At 29.8% G+C, this 14,024-nt stretch overlaps 2 protein-coding genes across 2 annotated transcripts; one reads left to right on the forward strand and one right to left on the reverse strand.

The window, feature by feature from the left end:
* Positions 1 to 1,232: 1,232 nt before the first annotated feature.
* LOC118648043 (glycosyltransferase 25 family member-like) lies at positions 1,233 to 13,824 on the reverse strand. Its single transcript, XM_036294245.1, has 3 exons — positions 13,493 to 13,824; positions 13,061 to 13,250; positions 1,233 to 1,320 (listed from the first exon to the last, which is right to left on the reverse strand). Exons 1-3 carry the CDS (start codon positions 13,566 to 13,568, stop codon positions 1,314 to 1,316), a joined length of 273 nt encoding a protein of 90 aa, XP_036150138.1. The 5' UTR covers positions 13,569 to 13,824; the 3' UTR covers positions 1,233 to 1,313.
* On the forward strand, positions 9,794 to 11,190 carry LOC105834086. The gene is made up of 2 exons (XM_036294243.1): positions 9,794 to 10,127; positions 10,555 to 11,190. Exons 1-2 carry the CDS (start codon positions 9,960 to 9,962, stop codon positions 10,777 to 10,779), a joined length of 393 nt encoding a protein of 130 aa, XP_036150136.1. The 5' UTR covers positions 9,794 to 9,959; the 3' UTR covers positions 10,780 to 11,190.
* Positions 13,825 to 14,024: the final 200 nt, after the last annotated feature.

Below are 14,024 nucleotides of genomic sequence, written 5' to 3' on the forward strand. Positions count from 1 at the left end.
TAAAACAGTTGAAACTCTAATTCAATCAATGTCAGCAATAATACATAGTTTATACAATAATGCCCTTAGTTTCTGCAGACAGAAATTACAATCACCTCTCTATTTGGTTTTGAAAGAAGCTAGTGGAAGTTTTGGTCCACGAGTTGAAAAAAACCTTGTTCAGGCCTGCAAACATTTATATCGCTGCATTGAAATCGGGTAAATTAACTGGAGAACACTTTCAATCTTGGTTTACAAATGTATTTTTACCCATAAGTGAAAGCTTCAGTGTGCTATTATTAGATTCTTAGACCGGACATTGTCCCGCTAGACTACAAGAATTTATGCCATCTCAAGATAAAGATGTACGGATTTTAACAATACCAAAAATAACTACAGGAAAGATTCAACCCCTTGACGTATATGGATTTAGAATATGGAAAAACTTTGTGAGAACATTTAGTGATCGAGTTACATTGTTAAATCATGATATTAATTTACATTTAAGAAATAATATCATTAAATTACAATCGTTAACGCATATACAGCTGTCCTCTTCACGATTCTGTGATCTTTTCAAGTACGCTTGGTTTAAAAGTAGCTATATCGAAGAACGGCTGTCAGACCTAACCTCTCACGGAGTGTTCCAATTTACACACACACACCGACGACTTTATGTTTTCAACTACATTACAAATAAATAAATATAAAAGACAAAAATAAAAAACAGTTTTAAGAAACTACAAACGTGTGAAATGATAGTAATGTTATTGATAATACCCTCATTATTGTTCCCAAATAGCCAAAGGCAACGTGTTGTTATTTTACTGTCACTTATTCCCTATTAATTTTATCAAACTAAAGCCAAGGTGTTTCCTTAAACTGTCTGTCGTTCTGACATGATGTAAAATTCTACATTAGAATTCAACAAACTGACGGCAAGTTGTCAACATGCATGCACAATTGCTGTCAATGTGACAAGTTTATTATTCCTCAATGCATGCACTTAAAATTTTATAAACTCATAAAGGTTATTTGCTCTCCTGATGTTAACTTCGTTCCACGTTAAATTACAATGACAGCAAATTGTGGGCAAGTTCACAACACACATGCAGTGCATTAATTTGCCCGATATGCTTAATCTCGCTTGGCTATCTGGGTTTAAACTGTGGAATTTACAAGAAAAATTGTGAAATATAACTCTTGCTTTTGACAAATTCGTTTTGAGCAGATTTTACGTAAAAACATGCGTGAAAAGGTATGAAATATATGTTTTTATTTCTTTAATTAACCAAGCAGATCATGTTTTTATCGGTATTCGTACGGTGAGATGTTTAATTTCTGAAAAATAAGAAGATTCCAGTTTAGGAAACTGTTCCAAATTCAGTGCTTTTCCTTTACTAAAACTAAAATAGTACTTTGTGTAAGACATATAACATTTAGAAAAGAAAGAAATCTATTTTATATAATCTTGTAACAGATTTGTTATGAACATTTATTTTCTATACTCTTATTTCCCGCTTTCAATTAATATTTAATCGCAGGATCTTTTCTCAATCAATATAAATTATACTTTCAGATAAAACTTCGAGAACACAAAGTAACCAGCTGTTATCGAAGTTATACTTTAGAATGCTCAACTTTACAAATGCGCAATTCAAAGTAAACAATTTATGAATTTTTACTATCGGGAAGACGGAGACAAATATTTCAAAAATAGAAAAAAAGAAGAAAAAAATGAACATTATGATGACATTATGTAAGAAAGTTATCTCAACACAACATTATGTATATGACACATTAAATTTCTAATATTGTTACGACTAATATTTGATAGAATCCACAAGTATGTCGATAGAAATTACGAACATGATAATGATTAATGATTCGATGACGCAGAGCGTGAATATATCAAATCAAATCAGAAATGTTGATAGAATACTGTATTTGTATGGAGCACCACCATTGATCTCTTCTGTATCATTTCAATAATCGTAAATATCAAGGTTCTAATAAGCGTATTTTGGATTAGACGCCCACTCAGTCCAACATTATATATCAGTTTAAGTCTAGCAGGTACAGTAATAATATATACAATAATATATACAGTGTTTATATTATTATATTTGATAATTTTCTGGTCATTTATCTTGTAATAAACTAGATTTTAGAAAAAATATTAAAACAGGTCACTTTTGTTTTTGAGAGGGACGTATTAGCAATAAATTCAACCATATAATCTCATTCTCTCAATTAAATTTTTTTTTAATCTTAAATAATAATAGAAGTTAAGTGACACATTGCTTTAAGGCGATGCTGGACTGCCTCTCAAACTTGATCGAGGTCGATAATGTAAAGTCATTCATGCACATCATTAATGAGATTTCATATATATCTCTTTTATAAATTTGGAAATTTGTTTCCAGAATTAAAGTACACATATTAAAATCCATCTATGAAATAGACTTTATATCGAGGACAAAAAAATTTTTTTTTTATTGCTCTACTTATCGACTTTTTACGCGTATATAACCTAAATTTTCGTTTCACAATTTCGTCTCAATTAGGCACTAAAATCTAATTTTCGAAACTCGACACTGTTTGTTTTCGTCGTTTACTAGTCTGTGAATATGAATTTCGTAGGTACAAGCTGTAAATCTTTTATATTAAGCAAACATTCCCAGCTAGCCAGGCCTGTTAAAATCACATATCGTGAAAGGATAGCAAGGATTATTTCAATTTTGACAACAATTTTATGACAAGTAATTGTCTGTTGCTTTGTTTTCTAAAAGTTTTAAGCAAATTTACGGCAAAAGTTTTCATCACACGATACTGCAAATAACAGAGAAAGACTTGTACATAAATATTACGTATAGAAATTACAAGATTTGTTCCGACGCGATAAAATGCAAAATTTAAGCAAATAACAGAGCAAACCTTGCTACACGACATGACAATAAATTTATGGCAGAAACAGGAAATCTTGTTAAGCACAGAATAACGGCAAATTAGTAGCAAGAACAAAATAAAACTTGCCGAGCATACTTTCGCAACAAAATTGCGACAAGGTGTGTCCGTAAACAGCTTAGTTTTTGTTGGCAAGGCTTGTCGCAAATAGTATGACGCACATTTTATGCAAATAACAGGGTTGCATTATCGGGTTTTAAACTTTATTTCTGACTTTACTATCTATCTCGAGATGGCGCATTTCTCGTGAAAAAGATTTACCTACTGGATTAATAAAAGGGGCTCGTTGAGAACAGAGAACCAAGTACGATTGCACCATTCACATTTGATATTGGACAATCAGTCTAATATTTCAGTCTAATAATCATTTTTGTTGATCTAAATTTCGACAATATTTGTCCTATTCTTGCCACAAATTTTCTATCATGTTATGCATAGCAAGGTTTGCCTTGTTTTTGCCACAAATTTGCTATCATGCTATGTACAGCAAGGTTTGCTCTATTCTTGCCACAAATTTGCTATCATATTGTGTACAGCAAGGTGTGCCTTGTTCTTGCTGCAAATTTGTTGTTATGCTTTACTAGTAAATTTTACCCTGTTATTTGCATAAAATATGCGTCATACTATTTACAACAAGCCTTGCCAGCAAAAGCTAAGCTTAATGCGGACACACTTTGTCGTAATTTTGTTGCAAAGATTTGCTCGAGTTTGCGGCAAACTTCGCGCAAAGTTTGCGTCATTTTGCTAGCTGGGATTGTTATGATGTGACAGCAAATTAACAATTTTTTCTCGTTTTTGGAGGAAATTCTACTCCACAGACTGATAGCAATGCTATTCTTTTATTCTGGAAAAGGATTTCCAAATCTATAAAAGAAATAAAAAGATATTATTAAACAAAAATTACTATCTTTTTGTTGGTAAAACAGACAACTTCAGCATCCTTTTAATGATCTTTTAATTTTCTATCCAACTAGGTCTTTTTTTTATTTGGCTGAGTGCTTTTGAGAAATCGCATTTGAAAGTTTTAGTTATTAAAAAATTAAAACTTAGTAAAATTTACAGAAAAATTTATTTTAATGAACACTTAAAATATCCGTTATATTAGTCTCTAAAAGACTGTTCAATATTGTTGTTGATAATTTGATACATTTCTGACATTTTATGCTATCTAACATTTTGCTTACTTATTATAACATTTTATCCTTGAATTCGGGATATTGTAATATAAATTTTACTTTTCAAGTGTTTCTAAAAAAATATAATAAAGAAAATTAGGTAACCTTGCAAATTACTCAATCAAAATTATTTCAACAAATTGAATTAAATTTATTTCAAATTTTTAATTATTGATATCTAAAACTTCTAAATACACAAGAGGTATTCATAAAAAAAACTACCATACATTTATTTAAAAAATTAAGTTTTTAATTCTTTAAGCATATATTTTTTTACATGCATTTTTGTATAGATGAGTTTTTAAGGTCGCTGAATTCAAGTCTGGATTTGAAAATTTTCAAAATTCCAGATGGCGGATTCAATATGGTAGACAACATTAATTAATAATGAGTTACTTTATTTCAATTCGGGTATCTATGAATTTTTTGGGTCGTCGATTATAAATCTAAACTTGAAAAAATTTAGATTTAATGGGACTAATATGGCGGCCAAAGCCATATTGAAAAAGAGGGTTAATTTATTTGAATTTGAGTATTTGAAGGTTTTAATGGTTGCTAATTACAAATCCGAAGTCAAAAATTGTAGACAGAACGAACAAATCAATACTGTAACATTGCAAAATTATTGCTTTACAATTTTATTTGTATGAAAGGAAAAAAAATTCTTTTCCTGAGTAATCCCACACAGCACACTTTATCCTGAGGATATCCCAAATTATCCCAGACAGACGAAGGCGATCCCACGGATATCTCAATGAGTAGCTCCCGGGATATCCTACAAAAATATCTTAAAATATCGTAAAATATCTTAAGATATTCATTAATATCTTACGATATCCTATTACATCCAAATAATATCCCATCATATCTTTTTTATCTCTACAATTAATGGAGCATAAATGAAGTGTAAAGGGAAAGTTAATTATAATGTAACAAAAGAGTGACAGAAGTGTAAATTAAATCTTTAAGAAACGTAGATTAAAACGTCAGAACATAAAGAAAATACACTTATGGAAACAATGTGGCATATTAATAATATGCTACATATACTAAAAAATTATAAAAAATGACATTAAAAAAATTTTTTTATTTTATACAAACAGAGCAAAAACTGATTTTTTAATAAGTTAGTCTACATACTCTTTTGCGCGCATATATAAAAATAGTAAAAAAAGTAACAAAAATTGTAAAACTTCATATTTATTTATAAAAATATAAGTTAACTATACATGTTTTATCTTTCTGACAACATCTATTGTAATGATCTATAACAAATATGAATCCATAAACAAGAAGTGTTTATGGATCACCACGAAGCGTTAGAATGCGTACGGTCTTCAAAGTCAAGCGACATCGGCGAGGGTTGACACTTGGATGGGTGACCGTTTTTTCAGGTATAGAGATATTAAACTATTAAACATGCTTTAACAGGTACGACGGCTTGGCTGAAACATGTTATATTATAGTCTTCTTTCTCTTACAAAATTGCCGTAAAAATAATTAGAATTTTTATTTTTTGTTCAAGTTTTTTTCAATTCTTAGAAACTCTCAAAATACTTAGAAATATTCAAAAATTTTTTTAATTAATCAAAATTTTTTATTTTTAAAATTTTCCGAGAAACGTTTCAATTATAAAAAATCGAAACATTTATCAGAAATCCTGAAAAAAATTTTTTTAATTCTGACAAATTTTTTTACTAGGGTATATTACGATATCTCAGGAAATCCCTTGGACATCCTCTGGATATCGTTTGAGATATCTACAGGATATCAAATCGGTGGACATTTGTGCATCCCTTGGATATCCCTTGGATATCGCAGACGGTCCACGGATATCCAACGATATTGCGATATCCCAAAATGACATCCCAGGGACATCCCTAGGATAAAGTGTGCTGTGTGGGATACACAAAGAAAGTTCGCAGATTTTACAAATCTACTTTAAAAAAAAAATCTAAATATTTTTTAATATTTTGAGTATTTTAAGTATTTGTACTAAAAAAATTCAAATATCCAGTTATAAATAAATCCGACCACTTTTCAAAATCGTGGTTTGCCATATTAGGTCCGCCATTTTTAATTTTCTAATTTCGATTTCAGATTCATAATCAGCGATCCCAAAATCTCCCACATACTCAAATTAAAATAAATTCCTGTTATTTATGAATTCCGTCCACCATATATTAAATCCGCCATTTTAAATTTAAAAAATTTTCAATTCTGACTCCGAATTTATAACCAGTGACCCTCAAAAACCGTTATACGGAATTTGTATATCTTATGGGGGTAATTTTTTTCCTACAATGGTTTTTATCCATATATGTATAATATTCATATATGATTTTCTCGGAATTGAAACCGCCATATTGAAGAAACTATCAGGATCAAATTTAAAAATTCCGATTTTATTTTTGGAAATCAGCGATATCAAAAACCTTAGGATATGAAGTTTAAAAGAAATTGGAAGTAAAAAAATATTTCTTTTTTCGATTTATTCAGGTGTAAAATATACTTTGCACCATGCTGCAAAGGGTAAAAATAATGTGTCGCTTGATTCGTATTAATGTTTAAAATTCTTGAAGGTGTAGCTGCCATAAAGAACTGCTCAAGAAGATAAAACAATAAAAATCTATCACAATTATTATTATTTACGCATCTTTACCCATACACACACGCGCGCGCGCGTGCGCAAGCATATACATCTCTGTTTTATAAAAAAAATTTCATCTCTCTCTTTTTTAAGAGAAATAAAAAATAATTTTAGGCGCAGATGCTTTCTCCAGCAGTGTTCTGAGTATAGGACTAGTTATGAATAGTTTTATACCTATTGGTCTCGGAATCCAATTGAAAGGTAAGATTCTGTTAATATGGATCGTTTTTGTTAACAATTAAAAAATTCTTAAGTAATTAATATCTCAAAAATTAAACAAAAAATAGAAAAGGGCAGATTTAAAAAGATAACTTTCAATAAAAAGTTGCGCTTAATAACACTGTCCAACAAAATTTGACATTTTTTGTAACACGAATGCGAATAGTCATTTCTGACGTATTTTATCTGATAAACATGAATTTTCTTTGTCAAAATTTGACTATTATGTTACAATTGTGAAGAAAATGGCGTCAAAAAAGCCAAAAATGACGACTACAAGGTTTTTCAAAACGTTGTAATACCGGCACTAAATTTTTTAAACAAATTTTGTTAATATCCTTCAAAAATATCAACTTTGGGATGCATTTTAGTTTGATATGATTTTTGTTTTTTAAATATAATAATTTGATTTACAGCTTTTTTTCATACATAAAAAATACATGCAAAAGTCATCTTATTCTATATAATAATCTAATACTGCATTATGCGGAAAGTAAGTACTTTCCTACTTATATAATATAATATAAGATCATATAAATTAAAAAGTAATATGAAGTAATATGAATAAAATATAATATGACAGAAAGATTATAAAGGGACAACCGCACTTAGCATTACCCAAGATCAACGACGTGATCTGATTTCATGTGCATGTATGTATGTGTAGTAAGTGTATTCTGTGTGTGTGTGTGTGTGTGTTTTACATTTGTGCTGCACAAAACTTTAGATATCTCAGCAATGAAAATCATATCGAAACGAACCGAAGTGCATTCTAAAGCTAAGAGTTGATATTTTCAAGAAGAGTATTAACAAAATTTGTTAAAAGAATTTAATGCCAGTATAACGTCTTGAAAACCATCAAAATCGTCATTTTCAACTTCTTTAACTCTATTTTTCTCAAAATTATGACATAATAGTCAAATTTTTACAATAAATTCGTGTTCAGCAGGCAAAAAATTCGTCGAAAATGACTATTCACATTTGTGTTACAAAAATAGTATCGGACAGTGTAATTTTTTATGATATAAAAAGAAAAGCTTTTTCTGTTTGTTCGATTGTTTCGATACATTGCGAAACAAACTGTTTTAGTAGAGTTTTTAAAAACACACAGTAGGTGAACGAACGTTTTCATCAATACAAAATCAGAAAATATTAGATCATATATTGTTCTTAGGCATGGACTGTTTTTTACTGGCTCTTGAAGTTGTGAGATTGGGAGGCGTGATAATTACGGTATTTCATCTAACGGCGTTGGCTGTCAATCATTATCTGGGCATTCTCAAACCCCTTCACTATCTTTCGATCCTGACATACAAGTAATACAACTTATTTCTTTATTAAAAGAATCTCTAAGGACAGTACAACTGTACCTTCTTTTTTTTTCAAGAAACACTACAATTTTATTAGTTCTACTGTGGATGTTACCTATCTCTTTCTTCGCGTTGTACTTTAATTTAATTGAGAATGATGGTTTTCAGTCTGAAGAATGCAAAAACAGCATGTAAGTATGATATATCGTCAATTATAATGTTTAATTATCATCATGACATTATAACATTATAACATATTTTGATAATAAGAGCAGTGATATTTTTCCGAATTAAATTTTATGTAACATTAAATAAAAAAGAACGTTCTGCATTACTTGCTCTTCCACAAAATTGAAACACCACCATAAAATTAAAAATTTCTTTGTATGTGTACAGTATTATTTATATTCAATCGTATAAATTTATTCATACACGTATATGCTATACATCTAAATATCCTTACAGCCATATCTTTACAAAACATATTGCAAAAAATAAATTGATTGATATACATATGTGCGTGTGCGTGTGTGTGTGTGTGTGTGTGTGTGTATGTATAGAATAAATATCCTTTGATTTTCAGGTTCCTATTTCATAAACAATTTCGAATGTTATTTAGCAGTCTCTTTTTCGGGCCTTTCATCCTGATGGTTTGCATTTATATTCACATATTTTGCATAGTGAAGAGACATCAAGCCATGAGACTACGCTTTCATAGAGCAGGATCTTCCGTACGTGCAAGAGCGTTAGAAGCGTTACGCAGTAATTCTAGACAAATGGCGCGTAATGTTAAAGCTATCCACACAACTTTATATATACTTGGTAAGACTTGACGCCGTAAGAAAATTGCGCAGTTATCAAGAACAGAGAGACCAATATTATATCAAGTTTTGTAGCAACACAGATTCAATTTAAAATACGAAGGAACAACAGGATGACGGCAATAAAAAAAGGCCATACTTAAGATTTTTTTAACTCACTCATACATTGCAGAAATGTCGGAGTTAGTGGTTTAAAAAGTACATACTTTGAACTTAGTTAAAAAAATTTTTTTATTAAAAAATATGTTAAAGTACAATTGCAATGGTCGCTGTAACATGCTGCACGGAAGAATAACCGAGTTATCACCATAATTCGTCTAATAATGATTTGAAAATCAAAAGAAAAACATTGTTTTAATCTATATTAGTATGGTTTCAGTTAAGCGTACCCGATTTTTTTTAAAACAAATTATTAATAAAATAGCAGTTCTTAAAAAAAAAGTTTAAAAAATTAGTTTTTTTAGGAAACAAAAAATAGTAAATATTAATATACAAAAAAACCGTACGGTTAACTGAAGAGAATTTTATGTAGATTAAGGACGTCTAAACGAAATTTCGATGCGATTTTAATGAGAAATCTTAATAACCAGTTGAAAAAACTTAACTCTTGAAAACCTTACCTTAATTTAACTTAACTTCTTATTTACATGAATTTTATTATAATATTTAGAAAAATATTCTAAAAGATGCGTACTTTCCAATTATATAAAAAAGAAACAAACTATTTTTGGAAAGTTTTACTCTGCTATTTTTTCTTGAATATAATTTATTTTTACTTCTTGTAAAATTTATATTTCCCTGTTTGCATAATTTCTAAGGAAGTTTCGTAATCGGATGGATGCCCGGAGTAATAATGTACATACTGGTTTGTAATGATTGCGTATTACAATTAAATGGGGTGTCAGAGCGCGTCGTATTCTTCATCTACGCTATAATTAACGGTCTTATTATCCTGAAAACTTTGGTAAATCCCATTATTTACGCCGCGCGAATGCATGAAATTAAGGTAAGTCATTTATTACACAGTATTTGTGAAATTAGTATAATATCGTTAATTACAATTGTTTAGTTTTCGTCATTAAGATATTTTGATAACAAAAAATTTTGCCAAATCAAATTTTGTATGAAATTAAATATAAAATAACATTTTTATGTTATGTACGTGTTTGTCGCAAAATTGCAATGTAACAATAAAATTAAAAATTATCTTACATATTAATGATTTTGCAGTATAATCATTTTAAAAGTGTATCAAAAGCATCAAATCTTTTTTCAAAATTCAAAATATTGGTTCCTGAAATATTGTAAATAAGAACTGCAATTAATTAGAATTAGAATAATTAGATGACGTCATATCTCTTACAGAAACCTTGCATTTCAAGATTTTTAAGTACGAATACAAATTCGACATTAAAGGAAACGCTTTTTTTCAGCTCGCCATGAAACGAATGCACGATGCCTTCTGCGGATGGTCAAAGTTCACTAATTTTACTACCGATCGAGGAATTAGTAGAATATACAGCAGCGAGGAGAGCAGACATTCGCAATCGAAAACTAGTCGAGTATTTCACAATATGAGCGTTCGGAAAACACGAAATGGAAACACGTACACGTGTGCCGATTATAATATGCACGAATACGGTAACACGCCCGTGTAAAACGCGCGATGTGCAAGTCGTTAATGCGAAAATATTTTTCTACGTACTTCGTCGTCGAAGAATCATTTAAATACAAGCTAAACAATCGATAATAGTAGCCTGCAACAATATTGTAATAGCACATTGGAAAAGTCGTATTATTTGTATTTTTTTTTACTATTTCCTCTTCCCCCCCCTCTCTCTTTCTTTCTCTCTCTTTCTTCCTCTATTTTAATGCGATTGTAATGTAGTTGCTCTCCAAGTCTGTATGTTATTGTAGCCACATTTTTCATATTTATGTAAACGTCTACATATTTCACGAAATTACTTCATTAAAATTTTGTAGACGACTTGGAAGTAACACTTCTTGTGAATCTTGTCGGTATGTTAGTCGTATACGTTCAAAGTCAAATAAATTTTTATATGCATGTCGATACTATTTTAATCAAATATATTATAAATGTTTTATGATATGATAGCAGATAATTTAATCTCGTGGTATTTTTTTCTTAATACGCTGTTATATCCACATTTCATTCAAGTTCAAAATTTATTGAAAGAAACATCTTTAAATAGAAAAATATAAAGAAATACGTCAGTGAACCTAGCACCCCACCACTAAAAAAAAGTTCAGAAATACCACATAATTTTCTGCTAATTATCTGCTAATTTTCTACTCTAGTCCCGAATTTTCTGCTCCTACCTATTCGCAGGAGCGAAACCGTAAAGAAATATCAAAAATATTGAACGGTTATCAAAGTACCGGTACTCAGAACCATCGTATAGCAATGATAAGAGAAAATGGTTAAAAATAAGAAGCTAACAATGCCACGACAACTTATAGAGAGAGAGTACTTCCTCAATCAAATATTCGTAAAATACACAATTTTAAAAGGTTTAACTTGCACCTTTAAAAGTCTTAAAATTTACAAAAATACAACAGTAAAGTACCCTTAAAAAATTAACTGCTGCATCAAATATGATATCAAAATAATCATCTATTTATCTGCTCTTAAGATATCCAGGTCTTGAATTTTTTGCTCAATGTTTAACTAGCGCAACTCAATTGTTAATGCGCGCATGCAAAAGTAAACTACGTTAAAAAAAATAAACTGCCACATCGAGTAGGATATCAAAATGATCGTCTATCTATCTACTCATAAGATATTCAGGTCCCAAATATTTTACTCAAGATTTAACTGGTGTAACTCAATTGTTAATGCGCGCACGCAAAAATAAACTACCTTAAGAAAATAAACTGCTGCATCGAGTATGGTATTAAAATTATCATCTATTTATCTGTTCTCCAAATATCTAGGTCCCGAATTATTTGCTCAACATTTAACTTTTGCAACTCAATTGTTAATGCGCGCATTAAAAAGTAAACTACCTAAAATAATAAATGTTGAGCAAAAAATTCGGGACCTGGATATTTTATGCTAATAAATAGACGATTATTTTGATACCATAGTCAACGCAGCAGTTAATTTTTTAAAGGTATTTTATTGTTATATTTTTGTAAATTTTAAGGCTTTGTGCAAGTTAAACACTTTAAAATTGTGTATTTTACGAGTATTTGATTGAGAAAGTACTTTATAAGTTGTCATGGCATTATTAGCCTCTTATTTTTAACCATTTTCTCTTATACCATTGCTGTGCGATGGTTCTGAATATCGCGGTATTTTAATAACCATTCAATATTTTTGATATCTCTTTACGGTTTCTTAAAGCAGAAAATGAGAAGAAAATTCTGATATGTTTTTTTGTTTATGCTTTTTTTATTAGTGCGGGGTGCTACTGTCACGTGAACTTAACACTTTTGGTCTTAATTTCCTGTGAACGGTAGGAACAAAAAAATTTGGGACTAGGGCAAAAAATTAGCAGATAATTAGCAGAAAATTATGCGGTATTTCCGAACTTTTTTTAGTAGTGGAGATGCTAGGTTCACTGACGTGAAATAATATATTGTCCGCAAAATTGTCCATAACTTATTTTTATCAGTTTTCAAAAGTATCTTAGGTTTATATTCTTATATTTTTTAAAACATTAATTTATTTATACATATATAATATATATATATATATATATGTATGAGTATAAAAAAATAAAGCTTATAAGATTTAGACTAATAATCAGAAAATTAATTTTCTTAAAATGAAAATTGCTCGAAATAACTTAAAAAACAGAGTGAATTTTACTTAGGGTTACCCGTAATGTTTATGTAAATCTCGATTTTCTCTTTATGTTTATAAGAAATATATTATTTATATAAAATATGTATTTATTATTGTCTGTAACTTACCTACCATCCACGGCGTCAATAATTTCTGCTTCTATACCGAGTTCCTTGAAGAGCCTCTGCATCCTTCTGCGTCTCTCCGGTCTCCTTAACAGATTTATCATGTAGATGCGATCCAGACCGAGAGTGTCTTGCTCCGGATACACCACAAATTCTTTCAAGTCATCTGACAACGGCAAATAGTCGCTAGATGCTATAGAAAAACCAATCGCATATTGAGCAACGTCGTCAACACATCAAAATTGTATATACATAATCGGATATTATGGTACCACACAACCGCAAATTACAAATGAAAAAATGATATATACATACGACAAGAAATAAGATCAGTTTTCAATTATTTATATTTTATTGTTCATCATTAAAAATTACTTATTCATCTATTTATTTATTTATTTATTTATTCTGCTGTTCTCACAGAAGTAAACTTACCCAATATTTCCACCTTGGTATTAGTCAATCGTTGCATATCTTCCGCGATAGTTTCATCATTCTCCAAAGGAACCATAAGAAAACCATAGACTTCGTCATTACAAACGAAAAATGGCACATCTATAATACAAAACCAATATTTTGCATTTTAACCCTTTGAGATTCGAATTTTTATAAACGCCTTTATGAAATACAAACACAGGTTTTGGGGATCGCTGATTACGAATCTGACATCAGAATTTTTTAATTTAAAATGGTGAATCCAAAATGAATCATAATATTTCCAATTTTATTATCTTTATTAAAATTTGATGTATACCCAGGTAGCAAGGTGACGTCTAATTGACGGCATTTTTTGGTCATTTTATGACGAATCAGACGTCATAATGTCGAGATAAAATGACGTCTAAATGTCGTAAAACTGACGTACATTTGTCTCATCTTAACGACGTCACATATTAACGTCAAAAATACGTCATTATTTTCATATTATTGATGTCATTTTCAAGAAGCTAGTATCGTACATTTGACG

The sequence above is a fragment of the Monomorium pharaonis genome, unplaced genomic scaffold (assembly GCF_013373865.1).
Source record: "Monomorium pharaonis isolate MP-MQ-018 unplaced genomic scaffold, ASM1337386v2 scaffold_141, whole genome shotgun sequence".
Classification (NCBI taxonomy): Eukaryota; Metazoa; Arthropoda; class Insecta; order Hymenoptera; family Formicidae; genus Monomorium; species Monomorium pharaonis.